The sequence below is a fragment of the Cyanistes caeruleus genome, chromosome 4 (assembly GCF_971803275.1).
Source record: "Cyanistes caeruleus chromosome 4, bCyaCae1.hap1.1, whole genome shotgun sequence".
Taxonomy (NCBI): Eukaryota; Metazoa; Chordata; class Aves; order Passeriformes; family Paridae; genus Cyanistes; species Cyanistes caeruleus.
In genome coordinates, this window is record NC_141704.1 from 824,627 (window position 1) to 849,613 (window position 24,987).

At 64.1% G+C, this 24,987-nt stretch overlaps 2 protein-coding genes across 3 annotated transcripts in view; one reads left to right on the forward strand and one right to left on the reverse strand.

Moving 5' to 3' along the window:
- LMF2 (lipase maturation factor 2) overlaps nt 1–20,924 on the reverse strand; it is a 34,613-nt gene extending 13,689 nt beyond the window's left edge. Inside the window, exons 1-7 of the mRNA XM_086885606.1 lie at nt 20,801–20,924; nt 16,488–16,744; nt 12,686–12,714; nt 10,768–10,964; nt 6,810–6,988; nt 5,155–5,296; nt 1,930–2,058 (exon numbers count right to left, since the gene is read on the reverse strand). Coding sequence (XP_086741732.1) covers nt 1,930–2,058; nt 5,155–5,296; nt 6,810–6,988; nt 10,768–10,964; nt 12,686–12,714; nt 16,488–16,744; nt 20,801–20,903 — 1,036 coding nt within the window. The 5' untranslated portion in view covers nt 20,904–20,924. The remainder of the gene's footprint in view (nt 1–1,929; nt 2,059–5,154; nt 5,297–6,809; nt 6,989–10,767; nt 10,965–12,685; nt 12,715–16,487; nt 16,745–20,800) is intronic.
- A 36-nt stretch (nt 20,925–20,960) lies between these two features.
- The window catches only part of NCAPH2 (non-SMC condensin II complex subunit H2), a 34,221-nt gene continuing 30,194 nt past the window's right edge, over nt 20,961–24,987 (forward strand). The window contains exons 1-3 of one of the 2 annotated variants that reach the window (XM_086886231.1): nt 20,961–21,028; nt 24,226–24,465; nt 24,543–24,644. In XM_086886231.1, coding sequence (XP_086742357.1) covers nt 24,358–24,465; nt 24,543–24,644 — 210 coding nt within the window. In that variant the 5' untranslated portion in view covers nt 20,961–21,028; nt 24,226–24,357. Of the gene's footprint in view, nt 21,029–24,168; nt 24,466–24,542; nt 24,645–24,987 lie in introns of those variants that run through there. The other variant, XM_086886230.1, reaches the window with a different exon arrangement.

The following is a 24,987-nucleotide window of genomic DNA, read 5'->3' on the forward strand; positions in this document are numbered from 1 at the left end:
CACACTGACACACACTCACACTGACACTCACTCTCACTCACACTCACACCCTCACTCACCCACTCCGGAGTCCAGCACGCCCCCGCTCAGGCTGACACTGACACTGACACTGACACACTCACTCACACTGACACTGACACTGACACTCACACTGACACTGACACTGACACACTCACTCACACTGACACTGACACTCACACTGACACTCACACTCACACTGACACTCACACTCACACTGACACACTCACACTCACTCACACTCACACCCTCACTCACCCACTCCGGAGTCCAGCACGCCCCCGCTCAGGCTGACACTGACACTGACACACACTCACACTCACACTCACACTGACACTGACACACTCACACTCACACTCACTCACACTCACACTCACCCACTCCAGACTCCAGCACGCCCCCGCTCAGGCTGACACTGACACACTCACACTCACATTGACACTCACACTCACACTCACTCACACTCACACTCACACACACTCACTCTCACCCTCACTCACCCACTCCAGACTCCAGCACGCCCCCGCTCAGGCTGTCACTCACACTCACACTCACACTCACACTCACCCACTCCCGACTCCAGCACGCCCCCGCTCAGGCTGACACTGACACTGACACTGACACTCACACTCACTCACACCCTCACTCACCCTCACTCACCCACTCCAGACTCCAGCACGCCCCCGCTCAGGCTGTCACTGACACTGACACACTCACACTGACACTGACACACTCACACTGACACTGACACACTCACACTGACACTGACACACTCACACTGACACTGACACTGACACACTCACACTCACACTGACACTCACACTCACACTGACACTCACACTCACACTGACACTGACACACTCACACTGACACACTCACACTGACACTCACACTCACTCACCCACTCCCGACTCCAGCATGCCCCCGCTCAGGCTGACACTGACACTGACACACTGACACTCACACACACTCACACTCACACTCACTCACACCCTCACTCACCCACTCCGGACTCCAGCACGCCCCCGCTCAGGCTGACACTCACACTCACACTCACACTGACACTGACACTCACACTCACACTCTCACCCTCACTCACCCACTCCCGAGTCCAGCATGCCCCCGCTCAGGCTGACACTGACACTGACACACTGACACTCACACTCACACTCACTCACACTGACACTCACACTCACACTGACACTCACACTCACACTCACCCACTCCCGACTCCAGCACGCCCCCGCTCAGGCTGACACTGACACACTGACACTGACACAGTCACACTGACACACTCACACTGACACTGACACACTCACTCACACTCACACTCACCCACTCCCGACTCCAGCACGCCCCCGCTCAGGCTGACACTGACACTCACACTCACACACACCCTCACTCACACTCACACTCACCCACTCCCGACTCCAGCACGCCCCCGCTCAGGCTGACACTGACACTGACACACTCACACTCACACTCACACTCACTCACACTCTCACCCTCACTCACCCACTCCCGACTCCAGCACGCCCCCGCTCAGGCTGTCACTCACACTCACACTCACACCCTCACTCACACTCACACTCACCCACTCCCGACTCCAGCACGCCCCCGCTCAGGCTGTCACTCACACTCACACTGACACTGACACTGACACACTCACACTGACACTCACTCACACACACTCACTCACACTCACACTCCCACTCACCCACTCCCGACTCCAGCACGCCCCCGCTCAGGCTGACACTGACACTGACACACACTCACACTCACACTGACACTGACACTCACACTCACTCACACCCTCACTCACCCACTCCCGAGTCCAGCACGCCCCCGCTCAGGCTGACACTGACACTGACACTGACACACACTCACACTCACACTCACACTCACACTCACCCACTCCCGAGTCCAGCACGCCCCCGCTCAGGCTGAGGCCGAAGCTCCGCGCCGTTCCCAGCAGCAGCGCCCCGAGCGTGCCCAGCTCCAGCAGCCGGGCCAGCAGCCAGCCCGGCCTGGGGGGCCACCCTGCCATGGAGGGGGGTCAGGGCCTGCCTGGGACCCCCAAACAGCCCCGAGACCACCCTGGGACCCCCAAACAGCCCCGGGACCCCCAAACACCCCTGGGGTCACCCTGGGGTCACCCTGGGGCCACCCTGCCATGGAGGGGGGTCAGGGCCTGCCTGGGGCCCCCAAACAGCCCTGGGACCCCCAAACAGCCCTGGGACCCCCAAACACCCCTGGGACCCCCAAACAGCCCTGGGGTCACCCTGGGGTCACCCTGCCATGGAGGGGGGTCAGGGCCTGCCTGGGACCCCCAAACAGCCCCGGGACCCCCAAACAGCCCTGGGACCCCCAAACAGCCCTGGGGTCACCCTGGGGCCACCCTGCCATGGAGGGGGGTCAGGCCTGCCTGGGACCCCCAAACAGCCCTGGGACCACCCTGGGACCCCCAAACAGCCCCGGGACCCCCAAACAGCCCCGGGGTCACCATGGGACCCCCCCAAACAGCTCTGGGGCCACCCTGCCATGGAGGGGGGGTCAGGCCTGCCTGGGACCCCCAAACAGCCCCGGGGTCACCATGGGACCCCCCCAAACAGCCCCGGGACCACCCTGGGGTCACCATGGGACCCCCCCAAACAGCCCTGGGGCCACCCTGCCATGGAGGGGGGCTCAGGGCCTGCCTGGGACCCCCAAACAGCCCCGGGACCCCCAAACAGCCCCAGGACCCCCAAACAGCCCCGGGGTCACCCTGGGGTCACCCTGCCATGGAGGGGGGTCAGGCCTGCCTGGGACCCCCAAACAGCCCTGGGGTCACCCTGGGGTCACCCTGGGACCCCCAAACAGCCCCGAGACCACCCTGGGACTCCCAAACAGCCCCGGGGTCACCCTGGGGTCACCCTGCCATGGAGGGGGGCTCAGGGCCTGCCTGGGACCCCCAAACAGCCCCGGGGTCACCCTGGGACCCCCAAACAGCCCCGGGACCACCCTGGGACCCCCCCAAACAGCCCCGGGGTCACCCTGGGGTCACCCTGCCATGGAGGGGGGTCAGGGCCTGCCTGGGACCCCCAAACAGCCCTGGGGTCACCCTGGGACCCCCAAACAGCCCCGAGACCCCCAAACAGCCCCGGGGCCACCCTGGGACCCCCCCCAAACAGCCCTGGGGTCACCCTGGGGTCACCCTGCCATGGAGGGGGGCTCAGGGCCTGCCTGGGGCCCCCAACAGCCCTGGGACCCCCAAACAGCCCTGGGACCCCCAAACAGCCCTGGGGTCACCATGGGACCCCCCCAAACAGCTCTGGGGCCACCCTGCCATGGAGGGGGGTCAGGGCCTGCCTGGGACCCCCAAACACCCCTGGGACCCCCAAACAGCCCCGGGGTCACCCTGGGGCCACCCTGCCATGGAGGGGGGTCAGGCCTGCCTGGGGCCCCCAAACAGCCCCGGGGTCACCCTGGGGTCACCATGGGACCCCCCCAAACAGCCCTGGGGCCACCCTGGGGTCACCCTGGGACCCCCAAACAGCTCTGGGGTCACCCTGGGGCCACCCTGGGACCCCCAAACAGCCCCGGGGTCACCCTGGGGTCACCCTGCCATGGAGGGGGGTCAGGCCTGCCTGGGGCCCCCAAACAGCCCCGGGGTCACCCTGGGGTCACCATGGGACCCCCCCAAACAGCTCTGGGGCCACCCTGCCATGGAGGGGGGCTCAGGGCCTGCCTGGGACCCCCAAACAGCCCCGGGACCCCCAAACAGCCCTGGGGTCACCCTGGGGCCACCCTGGGACCCCCAAACAGCCCTGGGGTCACCCTGAAACCACCCTGGGGATGGAGGGGGGCTCAGGGCCTGCCTGGGACCCCCAAACAGCCCCGGGGTCACTCTGGGACCCCCCCAGAACAGCTCTGGGGTCACCCTGGGGCCACCCTGGGGTCACCCCGGGGATGGAGGGGGCTCAGAGCCTGCCTGGAGCTGGGACTGGATTTCACACCCAGCCCCTCCCCATCCATTCCCAGATTCCCCCACCCTGTGGATCCCATGGGACCCCTGGGACCCCCCCAGCCCCTCCCTAGCCCCTCCCCCGCCCTCCCCAGCCCCCCCAGCCCCTCCAGACCCTCCCCATCCCCCCCAGACCCCCCACCCCCTCCCACCCCTCCCCAGCCCGTCCCCAGCCTCTCCAGACCCTCCCCAGCCCCTCCCCATCCCCCCCAGTCCCTCCCAGACCCCCTCAGCCCCTCCCCAGTCCCCCCTTTCCCTCCCCAGCCCCTCCCCAGCCCCTCCCCATCCCCCCCAGACCCCCCCAGCCCCTCTCCGACCCCCCCACCCCCTCCCACCCCTCCCCAGCCCCTCCCCATCCCCCCAGCCCCTCCCCATCCCCCCCAGCCCCTGCCCAACCCCCCCACCCCCTCCCCACCCCCTCCAGCCCCTCCCCAGCCCCTCCCCATCCCCCCCAGCCCCTCCCCAACCCCCCCCAGCCCCCCCAGCCCCTCCAGACCCTCCCCATCCCCCCCAGACCCCCCCAACCCCTCCCCAGCGCCTCCCCACCCCCCCCAGCCCCTCCCCATCCCCCCCAGCCCCCCCAGCCCCTCCCCACCTCCTCCAGCCCCTCCCCACCTCCTCCAGCCCCTCCCCACCTGCTCCAGCCCCTCCAAAACCGCCCCAGCCCCTCCCCCCAGCAACTCCCCAGCCCCTCCCCAGCCCCCCCAGCCCTTCCCCACCCCCCCCACCCCCTCCCCAGCCCTTCCCCACCCCCTCCAGCCCCTCCCCATCCCCCCCAGCTCCTCCCCAACCCCCCCAGCCCCCCCAGCCCCTCCCCATCCCCCCACCCCCCCCAGCCCCTCCCCAGCCCCTCCCCACCCCCTCCCCACCCCCTCCCAACCCTCCTCAGCCCCTCCCCAAACCCCCCAGCCCCTCCAGCTCCTCCCCAGCCCCTCCCCACCCCCTCCCCACCCCCTCCCAACCCTCCTCAGCCCCTCCCCAAACCCCCCACCCCCTCCAGCTCCTCCCCAGCCCCTCCCCATCCCCCCCAGTCCCTTCCAGACCCCCCCAGCCCCTCCCCCCACCCCCCCCCCCAGACCCCCCATTCCCCCCCCTTTCCCTCCCCAGCCCCTCCCCAGCCCCGGGGGTCTCACCGGGGGTCTCAGGGGGGCGGGGGGCCCGGCCCAGCCAGCCCCCCAGGTGCTGCTGGTCCAGCAGGGAGAAGGCCAGCACGATGGTCAGCGCGTTGAAGAAGTTGTAGTTCCCCGTGAGGATGATGAGGGTCTGCAGCAGCACCTGGGGGGGGGCGGGGGGGGACAGGTTTTGGGGTCTGGGGGTGTCACAGGCACACCCCGCTGGGGGTGGGGTCGCCTCCTGTGTCCCAGGGAGGGGGGCAGAGCTGGAGGGACCCCCCCGGACACAGAGAGGGGTGGGAGGGGGTCATGGGGTGGGGGGACAGGGGACACAGGACAGGGACCCCCCACTGGGTGTGCCCAGCACCCACAGAGTGAGGAGCCAGCACCCCCTGAGACCCCCTGGGAACCCCTGGGACCCCCCTGAGACCCCCCTGGTACCCCCCTGGGAAACCCCTGAGACCCCCTGAGCCCCCCTGGGACCCCCTGGAACCCCCCTGGGAACCCCCTGGGAACCCCCTGGGAACCCCCTGGGAACCCCTGAGACCCCTGGGAACCCCCTGGGACCCCCTGGGACCCCTCTGAGACCCCCTGGGAACCCCTGGGACCCCCTGAGACCCCCCTGAGAACCCCCTGGGACCCCCTGGAAACCCCATGGGAACCCCCGGGGACCCCCCTGGGAACCCCCCTGGGACCCCCCTGAGATCCCCTCCTGAGTTCCCCCCCTGGGACCCCCCTGAGACCCCTCTGGGACCCCCCTGGGACCCCTCTGGGAACCCCAAAACCCCCCCTACCACACCTTGCACCACCAAACTCCCCCCCCCACCCCAAAACCCCAAACCCACCCCCAAAAACCCCCCAAAAAACCCCCAAAAAACCCCCAAAAAAACCCCAAAAACCCCCCAAAACCCCCCCAACCCCCCCTGGGAACCCCAAAACCCCCCCCGGGAACCCCCCTGGCACACCATGCACTACCAAACTCCCCCCACCACCCCAAAACCCCAAACCCACCCCCCAAAAACCCCCAAAACCCCCCCAAAAAACCCCCAAAAAACCCTAAAAACCCCCCAAAACCCCCAAAACCCCCCCTGGGAACCCCAAAACCCCCCCTGGGAACCCTCCCTACCACACCTTGCACCACCAAACTCCCCCCACCACCCCAAAACCACAAACCCACCCCCCAAAAACCACAAAAACCCCCCAAAAACCACAAAAACCCCCCAAAAAACCCCCAAAACCCCCCCAACCCCCCCTGGGAACCCCAAAACCCCCCCTGGGAACCCCCCCTGGCACACCATGCACCACCAAACTCCCCCCCCCACCCCAAAACCCCAAACCCACCCCCCAAAAACCCCCAAAACCCCCCCAAAAAACCCCCAAAAAACCCTAAAAACCCCCCAAAACCCCCAAAACCCCCCCTGGGAACCCCAAAACCCCCCCTGGGAACCCTCCCTGCCACACCTTGCACCACCAAACTCCCCCCACCACCCCAAAACCCCAAACCCACCCCCCAAAAAACCCTAAAAACCCCCAAAAAAACCCAAAGAACCCCCCAAAAAACCCCCAAAAAACCCCAAAAAAACCCCCAAAACCCCCCAAAACCCCCCCAAACCCCCTCCCTGAGAACCCCCACCCCCACAGCACCCCTCAAAGGCCAGGGGCACCCCCAGCCCCACCTGGCAGTAGAAGGAGAAGAGGCGCAGGCGGCGCAGGGGAGCGAAGAAGAGCGGGGGCACGGCCACCTCGATGGCCAAGGTGGCCACCACGCCCAGCTTGTGCAGCCACAGCGGCAGCTGCTGCGCCAGCCACGCGCCCGGCGTGGGCAGGCACTGGCTCTGGAAGTGGTGGCTGAGGGCTGGGGGGCAAGGAAAGGGTTAATTCCTGGTGTGATCCCCAAAAATTCCATGGGATTCGGGTTAAATTTGGGTTAAATTTGGGTTAATTTCTGTTTTTTTCCCACTGTAGGGTGATACCAAACTGGAAAAAAATTCCTGGGGCAGAAATGTTCCTGAATGAAGTGGTGGGTGAGAGCTGGGGGGCACAGAAAGGGTTAATTCCTGATGTGATCCCCAAAAATTCCATGGAATTTGGGTTAAATTTGGGTTAAATCTGGGTTTTTCCCACTGTGGAGTGTGACTGGGAAAAGATTCCTGGGGCAAAAATGTGCTGGGGGGCACAGAAAGGGTTAATTCCTGGTGTGATCCCCAAAAATTCGGGTTAAATTCGGGTTAAATTCGGGTTAAATTCGGGTTAAATTCGGGTTAAATTTGGGTTAATTTGGGTTAACTCCGGGTTTTTCCCACTGTGGAGTGTGACTGGGAAAAGCTTCCTGGGGCAGAAATGTGCTGGGTCAGAGCTGGGGGCACGGAAAGGGTTAATTCCTGGTGTGATCCCCAAAAATTCCATGGAATTTGGGGTAAATTTGGGTTAATTTTGGGTTAATTTTGGGTTAATTTGGGTTAACTCCGGGTTTTTCTCATTGTGGAGTGTGACTGGGAAAAGATTCCTGGGGCAGAAATGTGCTGGGGGGCACGGAAAGGGTTAATTCCTGGTGTGATCCCCAAAAATTCCATGGGATTTGGGTTAAATTTGGGTTAAATTTGGGTTAAATTTGGGTTTTTCTCATTGTGGAGTGTGACTGGGAAAAGATTCCTGGGGCAGAAATGTGGTGGGTCAGAGCTGGGGGTACGGAAAGGGTTAATTCCTGGTGTGATCCCCAAAAATTCCCTAAAATTTGGGTTAAACTCGGGTTAAATTTGGGTTAATTTCTGTTTTTTTCCCACTGTAGGGTGATACCAAACTGGGAAAAAATTCCTGGGGCAGAAATGTTCCTGAATTTCAGAGCTGGGGGCACAGAAAGGGTTAATTCCTGATCTGATCCCCAAAAATTCCACGGGATTTGGGTTAAATTTGGGTTAAATTTGGGTTAAATTTGGGTTAAATTTGGGTTAATTCCTGGTTTTTCTCACTGTGGAGTGTGACTGGGAAAAGCTTCCTGGGGCAGAAATGTGCTGGGTCAGAGCTGGGGGCACGGAAAGGGTTAATTCCTGATGTGATCCCCAAAAATTCCCTAAAATTTGGGTTAAATTTGGGTTAAATTTGGGGTTTTTCCCACTGTGGAGTGTGACTGGGAAAAGATTCCTGGGGCAGAAATGTGCTGGGGGGCACGGAAAGGGTTAATTCCTGGTGTGATCCCCAAAAATTCCCTAAAATTTGGGTTAAATTTGGGTTAAATTTGGGTTAATTTGGGTTAATTCTGGGTTTTTTCCCACTGTAGGGTGATACCAAACTGGGAAAAAATTCCTGGGGCAGAAATGTTCCTGAATTTCAGGGCTGGGGGCACAGAAAGGGTTAATTCCTGGTGTGATCCCCAAAAATTCCATGGGATTTGGGTTAAATTTGGGTTAATTCTGGGTTAATTCTGGGTTAAATTTGGGTTAATTCTGGGTTTTTCCCGGCTCTAGGGAGGTGCCAAACTGGGAAAAGCTTCCAGGGGCAGAAATGATCCTGAATTTCAGAGCTGGGGGGCACAGAAAGGGTTAATTCCTGGTGTGATCCCCAAAAATTCCACGGGATTTGGGTTGAATTTGGGTGAATTTTGGGTTCATTTTGGGTTAAATTTGGGTTAATTTTGGGTTAATTTTGGGTTAAATTTGGGTTAATTCTGGGTTAAATTTGGGTTAATTCTGGGTTAAATTTGGGTTAAATTTGGGTTAATTCTGGGTTAATTTTGGGTTCATTTTGGGTTAAATTTGGGTTAAATTTGGGTTAATTCTGGGTTAAATTTGGGTTAATTCTGGGTTAAATTTGGGTTAATTCTGGGTTAAATTTGGGTTAAATTTGGGTTAAATTTGGGTTAATTCTGGGTTTTTCCCACTGTAGGGCGGTGACAATCTTGGAAAGGATTCCTGGGGCAGAAATGTTCCTGAATTTCAGGGCTGGGGGGCACAGGGGGGGTTTTGGGGGTGTTTTATCCCAAATCTGCTTCCCAACAATTCCCTGGAATTTGGGGGGCACAGGGGGGGTTTTATTCCTGATCTGATCCCAAAAAATTCCCTGGGATTCCAGACAAACAGCAGGACCCCCAAACCTGCCCCCCCTCACCTGTGAGACCCCCAAACCAGCCCCCCCTCACCTGTGAGACCCCCAAACCTGCCCCCCCTCACCTGTGAGCCCCCCAAACCAGCCCCCCCTCACCTGTGAGACCCCCCCAAACCTGTGAGACCCCCCCAAACCTGTGAGACCCCCCCAAACCTGTGAGACCCCCAAATCTGCCCCTCCTCACCTGTGAGACCCCCAAAGCCCCTCCTCACCTCTGAGCCCCTTACCTGTGAGACCCCCCCAAACCTGTGAGACCCCCAAACCTGCCCCTCCTCACCTGTGAGACCCCAAAGACCCCCCTCACCTGTGAAACCCCCCCCAAACCTGCCCCTCCTCACCTGTGAGCCCCTCACCTGTGAGACCCCCCTCACCTGTGACCCCCTCAAAGCCCCCCCTCACCTGTGCCCCTCACCTGTGACCCCCCTCACCTGTGAGCCCCCCCCACCTGTGAGACCCCCCCCAAACCTGTGACCCCTTCTCACCTGTGACCCCCCCTCACCTCTGAGCCCCCCAAAACCTGTGAGACCCCCCAAAACCTGTGAGCCCCCCAAAGCCCCCCCTCACCTGTGACCCCCCTGAGCCCCCCTCACCTGTGACCCCCCTCACCTGTGAGCCCCCACACCTGTGAGACCCCCCCAAGCCCCCCCTCACCTGAGCCCACCTCACCTGTGAGACCCCCCTCACCTGAGCCCCCTCACCTGTGCCCCCCCTTCACCTGTGACCCCCCCAAAGGCCCCCCTCACCTGTGACCCCCCTGAGCCCCCCTCACCTGTGAGCCCCCACACCTGTGAGACCCCCCAAAGCCCCCCCTCACCTGTGACCCCCCTGAGCCCCCTCTCACCTGTGCCCCCCTCACCTGTGAGCCCCCCCACACCTGTGACCCGCCTGAGCCCCCCTCACCTGTGACCCCCATCACCTGTGAGCCCCCCAAAGCCCCCCCTCACCTGAGTCCCCCTCACCTGTGATCCCCCCACACCTGTGACCCCCCTGAGCCCCCCTCACCTGTGTCCCCCCTCACCTGAGCCCCCCTCACCTGTGATCCCCCCTCACCTGTGAGCCCCCCTCACCTGAGCCCCCCTCACCTGAGCCCCCCTCACCTGTGATCCCCCCTCACCTGTGAGCCCCCCTCACCTGAGCCCCCCTCACCTGAGCCCCCCTCACCTGAGCCCCCTCACCTGTGACCCCCCGAGCCCCCCTCACCTGTGAGCCCCCCTCACCTGTGATCCCCCCTGAGCCCCCTCACCTGTCCCCCCTCACCTGTGACCCCCTGAGCCCCCCTCACCTGTGAGCCCCCCTCACCTGAGCCCCCCTCACCTGAGCCCCCCTCACCTGAGCCCCCTCACCTGTGACCCCCTGAGCCCCCCTCACCTGTGAGCCCCCCTCACCTGTGAGCCCCCCCCACACCTGTGACTCCCCTGAGCCCCCCTCACCTGTGAGCCCCCCTCACCTGTGAGCCCCCTGAGCCCCCTCACCTGAGCCCCCCTCACCTGAGCCCCCCACACCTGTGTCCCCCCTCACCTGAGCCCCCCTCACCTGTGAGCCCCCACCAGGTGGGGCAGCGGCTGCTGAGTTTGACCACGCCCGACTGGAACATGAGGCGGAAGAGGAGCCAGCGCACCCCCCACAGGGGGACCCCATCGTGGGGCTGCCAGCGCGGGGTCCCCCCCGGCAGCAGCTTCAGGGGGGCCACCAGCACCGCCAGGAAACCGGCCTCCAGCAGCAGGCTGTCCCTGGGGGGCACGGGGTGAGACCCCCACCCTGAGCCCTGGGGACACGGGGACACCTGTCCCTGGGGCTGGGGACACAGTCACACCTGTCCCTGGGGGGGCACGGGGTGAGACCCCCACCCTGAGACCAGGGGACACGGGGACACCTGTCCCTGGGGCCACTGTCACACCTGTCCCTGGGGCTGGGGACACTGTCACACCTGTCCCTGGGGGGCACGGGGTGAGACCCCCACCCTGAGCCCTGGGGACACGGGGACACCTGTCCCTGGGGCCACTGTCACACCTGTCCCTGGGGCTGGGGACACTGTCACACCTGTCCCTGGGGGGCACGGGGTGAGACCCCCACCCTGAGACCAGGGGCTGGGGACACGGGGACACCTGTCCCTGGGGGGCATGGGGTGAGACCCCCACCCTCAGCCCAGGGGCTGGGGACACGGGGACACCTGTCCCTGGGGCTGGGGACACTGTGACACCTGTCCCTGGGGGGCACGGGGTGAGACCCCCACCCTGAGCCCAGGGGACACTGTCACACCTGTCCCTGGGGCTGGGGACACTGTCACACCTGTCCGTGGGGGGGCATGGGGTGAGACCCCCACCCTGAACCCAGGGGACACCTGTGTGTGGGGCTGGGGACACTGTGACACCTGTCCCTGGGGCTGGGGTCACACCTGTCCCTGGGGTCACACCTGTCCCTGGGGTTGGGGACACTGTGACACCTGTCCCTGGGGGGGGAAGGAGGTGAGACCCCCACCCTGAGCCCAGGGGATACGGTCACACCTGTCCCTGGGGTTGGGGTCACACCTGTCCCTGGGGCTGGGGTCACACCTGTCCCTGGGGTCACACCTGTCCCTGGGGCTGGGGACACTGTGACACCTGTCCCTGGGGGGGGTCACACCTGTCCCTGGGGGGGGTCACACCTGTCCCTGGGGCTGGGGACCCCGTCCTGCTGAGCCCCCACTCCTCAGGACCCCCGTCCTGATGTGCTCTGGTCCCCAGAGCCCCCCACACCCCCTGTCCCTGTCCCCAGAGCCCCCCAGTGCCCCCCACCCTGTCCCCAGAGCCCCCCGTGCTCCCCGCCCCATCCCCAGAGCCCCCCATGTCCCTGTCCCTGTCCCCAGAGCCCCCCAGTGCCCCCCACCCTGTCCCCAGAGCCCCCCCATGTCCCTGTCCCCAGAGCTCCCCAGTGCCCCCCACCCTGTCCCCAGAGCCCCCCACACCCCCTGTCCCTGTCCCCAGAGCCCCCCAGCCAGTCCCCAGAGCCCCCCAGTGCCCCCCACCCTGTCCCCAGAGCCCCCCATGTCCCTGTCCCCAGAGCCCCCCGTGCCCCCCACCCCATCCCCAGAGCCCCCCACACCCCCTGTCCCTGTCCCCAGAGCCCCCCATGCCCCCTGTCCCTGTCCCCAGAGCCCCCCACACCCCCTGTCCCTGTCCCCAGAGCCCCCCTGTGCCCCCCACCCTGTCCCCAGAGCCCCCCACACCCCCTGTCCCTGTCCCCAGAGCCCCCCGTGCCCCCTGTCCCCAGAGCCCCCCACACCCCCTGTCCCTGTCCCCAGAGCCCCCTGGGCCCCCCACCCTGTCCCCAGAGCCCCCCATGTCCCTGTCCCTGTCCCCAGAGCCCCCCGTGCCCCCACCCCATCCCCCGAGCCCCCAGCCAGTCCCAGGGGGGTCCCAGGGGGGTTCCCCCACCCTGAGCCCCCCAGCCCGGGGCAGGGGGTCTCACTCACCACTGGAAGTACAGGAACACCTGGCCCACCTGTGGGGAGGGAGTGGGGAGGGGGCTCAGCCGGGGGGGGGGCAACACCCCCAGACCCCTCCCCAGCACAGAGGGGACAGAAGGGACCCCCGAGCCCCCCCAGCACCCCCAGACCTGGTACAGGGACAGGTAAAACATAAAAGGGACCCCTCTGAGACCCCCAGGACCCCCACACCTGGTACAGGGACAGGTAGAACATCCTGAGGAGCACAGAGAGACCCCAGGACCCCCCAGGACCCCCCAGGACCCCCAGACCTGGCACAGGAACAGGTAAAACACCCTGAGGAGCACAGAGAGACCCCCAGGACCCCCCAGCACCCCCCAGGACCCCCCAGCACCCCCATACCTGGCACAGGAACAGGTAAAACACCCTGAGGAGCACAGAGAGACCCCCAGGAACCCCCAGGACCCCCCAGGACCCCCACACCTGGCACAGGGACAGGTAGAACATCCTGAGGAGTGCGAAGAGCAGGCAGTGGCGCAGCGAGGGGCAGAGCAGCGCCCCGAGGGAGCCCAGCAGCCCCAGCAGGCACAGCAGCTCCATGCCCTGCTCCGTGTCCAGCCCCAGCACCCCCGGGACCCCCGGGACCCCCCAGGACCCCCCAGGAACCCCCATACCTGGCACAGGGACAGGTAGAACATCCTGAGGAGCACAGAGACACCCCCAGGACCCCCCAGGACCCCCCAGGACCCCCACACCTGGCACAGGGACAGGTAGAACATCCTGAGGAGCACAGAGAGACCCCCAGGACCCCCCAGGACCCCCCAGGACCCCCCAGCACCCCCAGACCTGGTACAGGGACAGGTAGAACACCCTGAGGAGTGCGAAGAGACCCCCAGGACCCCCCAGGACCCCCCAGCACCCCCCAGGACCCCGCAGCACCCCCATACCTGGCACAGGGACAGGTAGAACATCCTGAGGAGCACAGAGAGACCCCCAGGACCCCCGGGACCCCCCAGGACCCCCCAGGACCCCCCAGCACCCCCCAGGACCCCCACACCTGGCACAGGGACAGGTAGAACATCCTGAGGAGCACAAACAGACCCCTCTGAGCCCCAAAGACCCCCCAGCACCCCCATACCTGGTACAAGGACAGGTAGAACATCCTGAGGAGCACAGAGAGACCCCTCTGAGACCCCCAGGACCCCCCAGGACCCCCAGACCTGGCACAGGGACAGGTAGAACATCCTGAGGAGTGCGAAGAGCAGGCAGTGGCGCAGCGAGGGGCAGAGCAGCGCCCCGAGGGAGCCCAGCAGCCCCAGCAGGCACAGCAGCTCCATGCCCTGCTCCGTGTCCAGCCCCAGCACCCCCGGGACCCCCGGGACCCCCCAGGACCCCCATACCTGGCACAGGGACAGGTAGAACATCCTGAGGAGCACAGAGAGACCCCCAGGACCCCCCAGGACCCCCCAGCACCCCCACACCTGGCACAGGGACAGGTAGAACATCCTGAGGAGCACAGAGACACCCCCAGGACCCCCCAGGACCCCCCAGCACCCCCGAGGACCCCCCAGGACCCCCATACCTGGCACAGGGACAGGTAGAACACCCTGAGGAGCACAGAGAGACCCCTCTGAGCCCCAAAGACCCCCCAGCACCCCCCAGGACCCCCACACCTGGCACAGGGACAGGTAGAACATCCTGAGGAGCACAGAGAGACCCCCAGGACCCCCCCAGGATCCCCCAGCACCCCCGAGGACCCCCCAGGACCCCCATACCTGGCACAGGGACAGGTAGAACACCCTGAGGAGCACAGAGAGACCCCTCTGAGCCCCAAAGACCCCCCAGCACCCCCCAGGACCCCCACACCTGGCACAGGGACAGGTAGAACATCCTGAGGAGCACAAACAGACCCCTCTGAGCCCCCAGGACCCCCCAGGACCCCCCAGCACCCCCAGACCTGGTACAAGGACAGGTAGAACACCCTGAGGAGCACAGAGAGACCCCCAGGAACCCCCCAGGACCCCCATACCTGGTACAGGGACAGGTAGAACACCCTGAGGAGCACAGAGAGACCCCCAGGAACCCCCCAGGACCCCCCGGGACCCCCAGGACCCCCATACCTGGCACAGGGACAGGTAGAACATCCTGAGGAGTGCGAAGAGACCCCCAGGACCCCCCAGGACCCCCCAGGACCCCCATACCTGGCACAGGGACAGGTAGAACATCCTGAGGAGTGCGAAGAGCAGGCAGTGGCGCAGCGAGGGGCAGAGCAGCGCCCCGAGGGAGCCCAGCAGCCCCAGCAGGCACAGCAGCTCCATGCCCTGCTCCGTGTCCAGCCCCAGCACCCCCGGGACCCCCCAGGACCCCCCAGGAACCCCCAGCACCCCCATACCTGGCACAGGGACAGGTAGAACACCCTGAGGAGCACAGAGAGACCCCCAGGACCCCCCAGGACCCCCAGACCTGGCACAGGGACAGGTAGAACATCCTGAGGAGTGCGAAGAGCAGGCAGTGGCGCAGCGAGGGGCAGAGCAGCGCCCCGAGGGAGCCCAGCAGCCCCAGCAGGCACAGCAGCTCCATGCCCTGCTCCGTGTCCAGCCCCAGCACCCCCGGGACCCCCGGGACCCCCGGGACCCCCCAGGACCCCCAGGACCCCCCAGCACCCCCATACCTGGCACAGGGACAGGTAGAACATCCTGAGGAGCACAGAGAGACCCCCAGGACCCCCGGGACCCCCCAGCACCCCCATACCTGGCACAGGGACAGGTAGAACATCCTGAGGAGCACAGAGAGACCCCCAGGACCCCCGGGACCCCCCAGCACCCCCATACCTGGCACAGGGACAGGTAGAACACCCTGAGGAGCACAGAGAGACCCCCAGGACCCCCCAGGACCCCCCAGGACCCCCCAGGACCCCCACACCTGGCACAGGGACAGGTAGAACATCCTGAGGAGCACAGAGAGACCCCCAGGACCCCCAGGACCCCCCAGCACCCCCACACCTGGCACAGGGACAGGTAGAACACCCTGAGGAGCACAGAGAGACCCCCAGGACCCCCCAGGACCCCCCAGGACCCCCCAGGACCCCCCAGGACCCCCAGACCTGGCACAGGGACAGGTAGAACATCCTGAGGAGCACAGAGAGACCCCCAGCACCCCCCAGGACCCCCCAGGACCCCCCAGGACCCCCCAGGACCCCCAGACCTGGCACAGGGACAGGTAGAACATCCTGAGGAGGACAGAGAGACCCCTCTGAGCCCCCAGGACCCCCCAGGACCCCCCAGCACCCCCAGACCTGGCACAGGGACAGGTAGAACATCCTGAGGAGGACAGAGAGACCCCTCTGAGACCCCCAGGACCCCCCAGGACCCCCAGACCTGGCACAGGGACAGGTAGAACATCCTGAGGAGCACAAACAGACCCCTCTGAGCCCCCAGCACCCCCCAGGACCCCCCAGCACCCCCACACCTGGCACAGGGACAGGTAGAACATCCTGAGGAGTGCGAAGAGCAGGCAGTGGCGCAGCGAGGGGCAGAGCAGCGCCCCGAGGGAGCCCAGCAGCCCCAGCAGGCACAGCAGCTCCATGCCCTGCTCCGTGTCCAGCCCCAGCACCCCCGGGACCCCCAGGACCCCCCAGGACCCCCCAGGACCCCCATACCTGGCACAGGGACAGGTAGAACATCCTGAGGAGTGCGAAGAGACCCCCAGCACCCCCAGGACCCCCCAGGACCCCCACACCTGGCACAGGGACAGGTAGAACATCCTGAGGAGCACAAACAGACCCCCAGCACCCCCCAGGACCCCCCAGGACCCCCCAGGACCCCCATACCTGGCACAGGGACAGGTAGAACATCCTGAGGAGTGCGAAGAGCAGGCAGTGGCGCAGCGAGGGGCAGAGCAGCGCCCCGAGGGAGCCCAGCAGCCCCAGCAGGCACAGCAGCTCCATGCCCTGCTCCGTGTCCAGCCCCAGGCCGGGGCTCAGCCACAGCAGGGTGGGCAAGCGGCTCAGGCGCTCCCACAGCCCCCGGCCCAGCTCCGGGCGCAGCAGGCGCCGCGCGGGGAGGAGACCCCCGCGCCCAAACAGACCTGCAAGGGGGATGGGGAGGGGGTAAGGGGGTTTGGGGGGAATATTGGGGTTCAGGGGGGAAAATATTGGGGTTCATGGGGAAAATATTGGGGTTCCCAGGAAAAACATTGGGGTTTGGGGGGAATATTGGGGTTTGGGGGGAATATTGGGGTTTGGGGGGGAATATTGGGGTTCATGGGGAAAAACATCGGGGTTCCCAGGGAAAACATTGGGGTTCATGGGGAAATATTGGGGTTCATGGGAAAATATTGGGGTTTGGGGGGGATATTGGGGTTTGGGGGGGGAATATTGGGGTTCAGGGGGGAAAATATTGGGGTTTGGGGGGGAATATTGGGGTGTTGGGGGGGAATATTGGGGTGTAGGGGGGAAAATATTGGGGTTTGTGGGGAAACATTGGGGTTTGTGGGGAAATATTGGGGTTCATGGGAAAATATTGGGGTTTGGGGGGGAATATTGGGGTTTGGGGGGGAATATTGGGGTTCCTGGGGAATATTGGGGTTTGGGGGGAATATTGGGGTGTAGGGGGAGAAATATTGGGGTGTGGGGGGGAATATTGGGGTTTGGGGGGAATATTGGGGTGTGGGGGGGAAAATATTGGTGTTCATGGGGAAATATTGGGGTGTGGGGGGGAATATTGGGGTGTAGGGGGGGAAATATTGGGGTTCAGGGGGGAATATTGGGGTTTGTGGGGGAATATTGGGGTTCCTGGGGAAATATTGGGGTGTGGGGGGGAATATTGGGGTGTGGGGGGGAATATTGGGGTGTGGGGGGGAATATTGGAGTTCATGGAGAAATATTTGGGTTTGGGAGGGAATATTGGGGTTCATGGGGAAATATTGGGGTTCATGGGGAAATATTGGGGTTTGGGGGAAATATTGGGGTGTGGGGGGGAATATTGGGGTGTGGGGGGGAATATTGGGGTGTGGGGGGAAAATATTGGGGTTTGAGGGGGAATATTGGGGTGTAGGGGGGAAAATATTGGGGTGTAGGGGGAATATTGGGGTGTAGGGGGAGAAATATTGGGGTTCCTGGGGAAATATTGGGGTTTGGGGGGGAATATTGGGGTGTAGGGGAGAAATATTGGGGTTCAGGGGGGGATATTGGGGTTTGTGGGGGAATATTGGGGTGTAGGGGGAGAAATATTGGGGTGTGGGGGGGAATATTGGGGTTTGGGGGGGAATATTGGGGTTCAGGGGGAAAAATATTGGGGTTCCCAGGAAAAACATTGGGGTTCATGGGGAAATATTGGGGTTCATGGGGAAATATTGGGGTTTGGGGGGGAATATTGGGGTTTGGGGGGGAATATTGGGGTTCATGGGGAAATATTGGGGTTCATGGGGAAATATTGGGGTTCATGGGGAAATATTGGGGTTCATGGGGAAAACATTGGGGTTCATGGGGAAAATATTTGGGTTCGTGGGAAAATATTGGGGTTCAGGGGGGAAAAATATTGGGGTTTGGGGGGGAATATTGGGGTTTGGGGGGAATATTGGGGTTCCTGGGGAAATATTGGGGTTTGGGGGGAATATTGGGGTTTGGGGGGAATATTGGGGTTCCTGGGGAAATATTGGGGTTTGGGGGGAATATTGGGGTTTGGGGGGAATATTGGGGTTCCTGGGGAAATATTGGGGTGTGGGGGGGAATATTGGGGTTTGTGGGGGAATATTGGGGTTGGGGGGGGGAATATTGGGGTTTGGGGGGGAATATTGGGGTTCCCCAGGAAACCTCTGTATTTATGGGAAAACCTCAGCATTTCCCGGGAAAATCCCTCGGAATTCCCGGGAAAAACCCTCGGAAATCCCCAGGTATTGCCGGGAAACCCCAGAATTCCCGGGAAACCCCGGTATTCCCGGGAAAATCCCTCAGAATTCCCGGGAAATCCCTCGGTATTCCCGGGAAAACCCTCGGAATTCCCGGGAAATCCCCCGGAATTCCGGGGAAATCCCTCGGTATTCCCGGGAAATCCCCCGGTATTCCCGGGATCCCCCCCCCGGGAGCCGGGCTGTGCCTGCAACACCGAGAATTCCCGGGGGAGCGACCGGGAACGACCGGGAATGACCGGGAGCAACCGGGAAACAACCGGGAATGACCGGGAGCAACCGGGAAACAACCGGGAATGACCGCGAATGACCGGGAGCAACCGGGAATGACCGGAAACAATTGGAAACAACTGGGAACAACCGGGAATAACCGGGAATGACCGGGAAACAACCGGGAGAAACCGGGAATGACCGGGAAACAACCGGGAGCAACCGGGAACGGGACCGGGAATGACCGGGAGCAACCGGGAAACAACCGGGAATAACCGGGAAAAACCGGGAATAACCGGGAAACGACCGGGAATAACCGGGAAAGATCGGGAATGACCGGGAATGACCGGGAACGGGACCGGGAATGACCGGGAAACAACCGGGAATGACCGGGAATGACCGGGAATAACCGGGAAACAACCGGGAATGACCGGAAATAGCCGGGAATAACCGGGAATAACCGGGAATAGCTGGGAACGACCGGAAACAACTGGGAACAACCGGGAACGACCGGGAATGACCGGGAATGACCGGGAACAACCGGGAAACAACCGGGAATGACCGGGAATGACCGGGAAACAACCGGGAATGACCGGGAATAACTGGGAAACAATCGGGAAACGACCGGGAAACGACCGGGAATAACCGGGAACGACCGGAAACAACCGGGAAACAACCGGGAATAACTGGGAATAACCGGGAACAACCGGGAAAGACCGGGAAAGACCGGGAAACAACCGGGAAACAACCGGGAGAGGGACCGGGAGCGGGGAAGGGAACGGGGGAAGGCCCGGGACCGGGAGCGGGGAGATGGAGGCGGCGGGAGGAGCGGATCGGTACCGGGGACACGGCGAGACCGGCGCGGCTGCGGGACGGGACCCTGGGCAGCCGGACCGGGCCCGGTTCCCCCCGCTTTCCTCCCGGTACCGGGCCCGGTTCCGCCGCTTTCCTCCCGGTACCGGGCCCGGTTCCGCCGCTTTCCTCCCGGGACCGGGCCCGGTTCCCCAGGATTTCCTCCCGGTACCGGGCCCGGTTCCCCCCGCTTTCCTCCCGGGACCGGGCCCGGTTCCCCCGCTTTCCTCCCGGTACCGGACCCGGTTCCGCCGCTTTCCTCCCGGTACCGGGCCCGGTTCTCCCGGATTTCCTCCCGGTACCGGACCCGGTTCTCCCGGTCCCACTCCCGGACCTGTCCCGGTTCTCCCGGTCTCATCCCGGACCTGTCCCGGTTCTCCCGAACCTGTCCCGGTTCCCCCGGACCTGTCCCAGTTCTCCCGGTCTCATCCCGAACCCGTCCCGGTTCTTCCGAACCTGTCCCGGTTCTCCCGGTCTCATCCCGGCCCTGTCCCGGTTCTTCCGACCTTGTCCCGGTTCTCCCGGTCTCATCCCGGCCCTATCCCGGTTCTCCCGGCCCCGCTCCCGGCCCTGTCCCGGCCCTGTCCCGGTTCCCCCGAACCTGTCCCGGTTCTCCCGGTCTCATCCCGGACCAGTCCCGGTTCCCCCGAACCTGTCCCGGTTCTCCCGGCCCCGCTCCCGAACCTGTCCCGGCCCTCCCGAACCTGTCCCGGTTCTCCCGGTCTCATCCCGGACCTGTCCCGGTTCCCCCGAACCTGTCCCGGTTCTCCCGGCCCTGTCCCGGTTCTCCCGGCCCCGCTCCCGAACCTGTCCCGGTTCTCCCGGCCCTGTCCCGGTTCTCCCGGTCTCATCCCGGACCTGTCCCGGTTCTCCCGGTCTCATCCCGGACCTGTCCCGGTTCTCCCGGTCTCATCCCGGACCTGTCCCGGTTCCCCCGAACCTGTCCCGGTTCTCCCGGTCTCATCCCGGACTTGTCCCGGTTCTCCCGGACCTGTCCCGGTTCTCCCGGCCCCGCTCCCGAACCTGTCCCGGTTCTCCTGGCCCTATCCCCGTTCCCCCGGTTCTATCCCGGCCCCACTCCCGGTTCCCCCGGCCCCACTCCCGGTTCCCCCGGCCGCACTCCCGGCTCCCCCCCGGCCGCGTGGCGGTTCCCCGGTTTCCCCGCGGCGGTACCGGGGATCTGCAGGTAGAGGGAGCCGAAGGCGGCGATGTAAACGGCGGCCAGCCCGCCCAGGAACAGCGCCCGCGGCCCCGCCGCCTCCGCCATGCCGGCCATGGCAGCCCCGACGGCGCGCGGCGATGACGTCACGCGCGCCGTGACGCCATCAGCGCGCGCGGAGCGTTAACGGAGCGCGGGAAGGACGAAAATGGCGGCGGCGATCGGGAGGTGTCGAGGGAGCGGTGAGGGACGGGGAGCGGGAACGGGAGCGGGAACGGGAGCGGGAGCGGGATCGGGAACGGGAGCGGGAACGGGATCGGGAGCGGGAACGGGAGCGGGATCGGGATCGGGAGCGGGAACGGGAGCGGGAGCGGGATCGGGAACGGGAGCGGGAACGGGATCGGGAGCGGGAACGGGAGCGGGGTTTGGGATGGGATCGGGACCGGGACCGGGATCGGGATTGGATCTGGATCGGGACCGGGATCGGGTACGGGATCGGGATCGGGATCGGGATCGGGTTCGCGACTGAGGGTTGGATGGGATCGGGAGCGGGATCGGGATCAGATCAGGATCGGGATTGGATCAGGATCAGATTGGGATCAGGGTTTGCATTGGGATCGGGATCAGATCGGGATCAGATCGGGATCAGATTGGGGTTTGGATCGGGATCAGGATTGGATCAGGATCGGGGTTTGCATTGGGATCGGGATCAGATCGGGATCAGGATCAGATCAGGATCAGATCGGGATTGGATTGGGATCAGGATCAGATTGGGGTCAGTATCAGATCGGGATTGGATTGGGATCAGATCGGGTTTGGATCGGGATCAGATCGGGATCGGGATCAGATCGGGATCAGATCGGGATTGGGATTGGATCGGGATCAGATTGGGTTTGGATTGGGATCGGGATCAGATTGGGGTCAGTATCAGATCAGGATCAGATCGGGATCAGATCGGGATTGGATTGGGATCGGGATCAGATCGGGTTTGGATCGGGATCAGATCGGGATCGGGATCAGATTGGGTTTGGGATTGGATCAGGATCAGATCGGGTTTGGATCGGGATCAGATCGAGGCTGAGAGCGGGGCTGGGGTCGGGATTGGGATGGGAATTGGGGTCGGGATGGGATGGGATTGGGAGTGAAGCTGGGATCGGGATCAGGGCTGGGATCAGGGAATGATCAGGGCTGGGATCAGGGATGGGATCAGGGCTGGGATCAGGGCTGGGATCAGGGAATGATCAGGGCTGGGATCAGGGTTGGGATCGGGGCTGGGATCAGGGCTGGGATCAGGGCTGGGATCAGGGCTGGGATCAGGGCTGGGATCAGGGCTGGGATCAGGGAATGATCAGGGCTGGGATCAGGAATGGGATCAGGGCTGGGATCGGGGCTGGGATCAGGGCTGGGATCAGGGCTGGGATCAGGAATGGGATCGGGGCTGGGATCGGGGCTGGGATCAGGGATGGGATCAGGGCTGGGATCAGGGCTGGGATCAGGGATGGGATCAGGGAATGATCAGGGCTGGGATCAGGGATGGGATCAGGGCTGGGATCAGGGATGGGATCGGGGCTGGGATCAGGGCTGGGATCAGGGCTGGGATCAGGGCCGGGAATTGGGGTTGGGATCAGGGATGGGATCAAGGAGTGATCAGGATCAGGAAAGGGATCAGGGTTGGGATCAGGGTTGGGGTCAGAACCAGGACCAGCCTTGAGAGTGGGAATTGGGATTGGGAATTGGGATCAGTTTGGGATTGGGATCAGTTTGGGACTGGGATCAGTTTGGGATTGGGATTGGGAATTGGGATCAGTTTGGGACTGGGATCAGTTTGGGAATGGGATCAGTTTGGGACTGGGATCAGTGAGGGAATTGGGATCAGTTTGGGAATTGGGATTGGGAATTGGGATCAGTTTGGGACTGGGATCAGTTTGGGACTGGGATCAGTGAGGGAATTGGGATCAGTTTGGGAATTGGGATTGGGAATTGGGATCAGTTTGGGACTGGGATCAGTTTGGGACTGGGATCAGTTTGGGAATTGGGATCAGTTTGGGAATTGGGATTGGAAATTGGGATCAGTTTGGTACTGGGATCAGTTTGGGATGGGATCAGTTTGGGATGGGATCAGTTTGGGACTGGGATCAGTTTGGGACTGGGATCAGTTTGGGACTGGGATCAGTTTGGGATTGGGATCAGTTTGGGACTGGGATCAGTGAGGGAATTGGGATCAGTTTGGGAATTGGGATTGGGAATTGGGATCAGTTTGGGACTGGGATCAGTTTGGGATGGGATCAGTTTGGGACTGGGATCAGTTTGGGACTGGGATCAGTTTGGGATGGGATCAGTTTGGGACTGGGATCAGTTTGGGATGGGATCAGTCAGGAAATGGGATCAGTTTGGGACTGGGATCAGTGAGGGAATTGGGATCAGTTTGGGAATTGGGATTGGGAATTGGGATCAGTTTGGGACTGGGATCAGTTTGGGATTGGGATCAGTTTGGGACTGGGATCAGTTTGGGAATTGGGATCAGTTTGGGACTGGGATCAGTTTGGGATTGGGATCAGTTTGGGAACTGGGATCAGTTTGGGACTGGGATCAGTTTGGGACTGGGATCAGTTTGGGACTGGGATCAGTCAGGAAATTGGGACCAGGGCCATCTCCGGGCTGTGCATTTCCCACCCCAAACCCTTCCCCGTCTCTCTCCCCGTTTCCCCCCAGCCTCCCCGTGACTCCCCAGCCCCGTGCCCCCCCAGCCTCCCCGTGCCCCCCAGCCCCGTGCCCCCCCAGCCCCGTGCCCCCCAGCCCCGTGCCCCCCCAGCCCCGTTTCCCCCAGCCCCGTTTCCCCCCAGCCCCGTGCCCCCCCAGCCCCGTGCCCCCCCAGCCTCCCCGTTTCCCCCCAGCCCCGTTTCCCCCCAGCCCCGTGCCCCCCCAGCCCCGTGCCCCCCCAGCCCCGTGCCCCCCAGCCTCCCCGTGCCCCCCCAGCCTCCCCGTGCCCCCCCAGCCCCGTGCCCCCCCAGCCCCGTTTCCCCCCAGCCCCGTGCCCCCCAGCCCCGTTTCCCCCCAGCCCCGTGCCCCCCCAGCCCCGTGCCCCCCAGCCTCCCCGTGCCCCCCAGCCTCCCCGTGCCCCCCCAGCCTCCCCGTGCCCCCCCAGCCCCGTTTCCCCCCAGCCCCGTTTCCCCCCAGCCCCGTTTCCCCCCAGCCCCGTTTCCCCCCAGCCCCGTGCCCCCCAGCCTCCCCGTGCCCCCCAGCCTCCCCGTGCCCCCCCAGCCTCCCCGTGCCCCCCCAGCCCCGTTTCCCCCCAGCCCCGTTTCCCCCCAGCCCCGTGCCCCCCCAGCCCCGTGCCCCCCAGCCCCGTGCCCCCCAGCCTCCCCGTGCCCCCCAGCCCCGTGCCCCCCCAGCCCCGTGCCCCCCAGCCCCGTGCCCCCCCAGCCCCGTTTCCCCCCAGCCCCGTGCCCCCCCAGCCCCGTGCCCCCCAGCCCCGTGCCCCCCAGCCCCGTTTCCCCCAGCCCCCCCGTGCCCCCCAGCCCCGTTTCCCGCGGGATCCCCGCCCCGAGCGGATCCAGGCCGGGATCCCAGCATGGAAGAGGTGGATTCCCGTTTCCTGCACCTGCTCCAGCCCATCCGGGACCTCACCCAGAACTGGGAGGTGGACGTGGCCGCGCAGCTCGGGGAGTACCTGGAGGAGGTATCGGGGTGTCCCCCTCACCCCCATCCTCCCTGAGCGCCCCCAGACCCCCCGGGCTCACCCCCTGCCCTCCCCAGCTGGATCACATCTGCATTTCCTTCGACAACGGCAAAACCACCATGAACTTCATGGAGGCGGCGCTGCTGATCCAGGGATCCGCCTGCATCTACAGCAGGAAGGTGAGAGATCCTCACCCCAAACCCTGCTGAGCCCCCCCCAAATCCTGCTGAGCCCCCCCAAATCCTGCTGAGCCCCCCCAAACCCTGCTGAGCCCCCCTAAATCCTGCTGAGCCCCCCTGAGCCACCCCAAATCCTGCTGAGCCACCCCTGAGCCACCCCAAATCCTGCTGAGCCCCCCTGAGCCACCCCAAATCCTGCTGAGCCACCCCTGAGCCCCCCTAAACCCTGCTGAGCCCCCCTGAGCCCCCCCAAATCCTGCTGAGCCCCCCCAAACCCTGCTGAGCCCCCCTAAATCCTGCTGAGCCCCCCTAAATCCTGCTGAGCCCCCCCAAACCCTGCTGA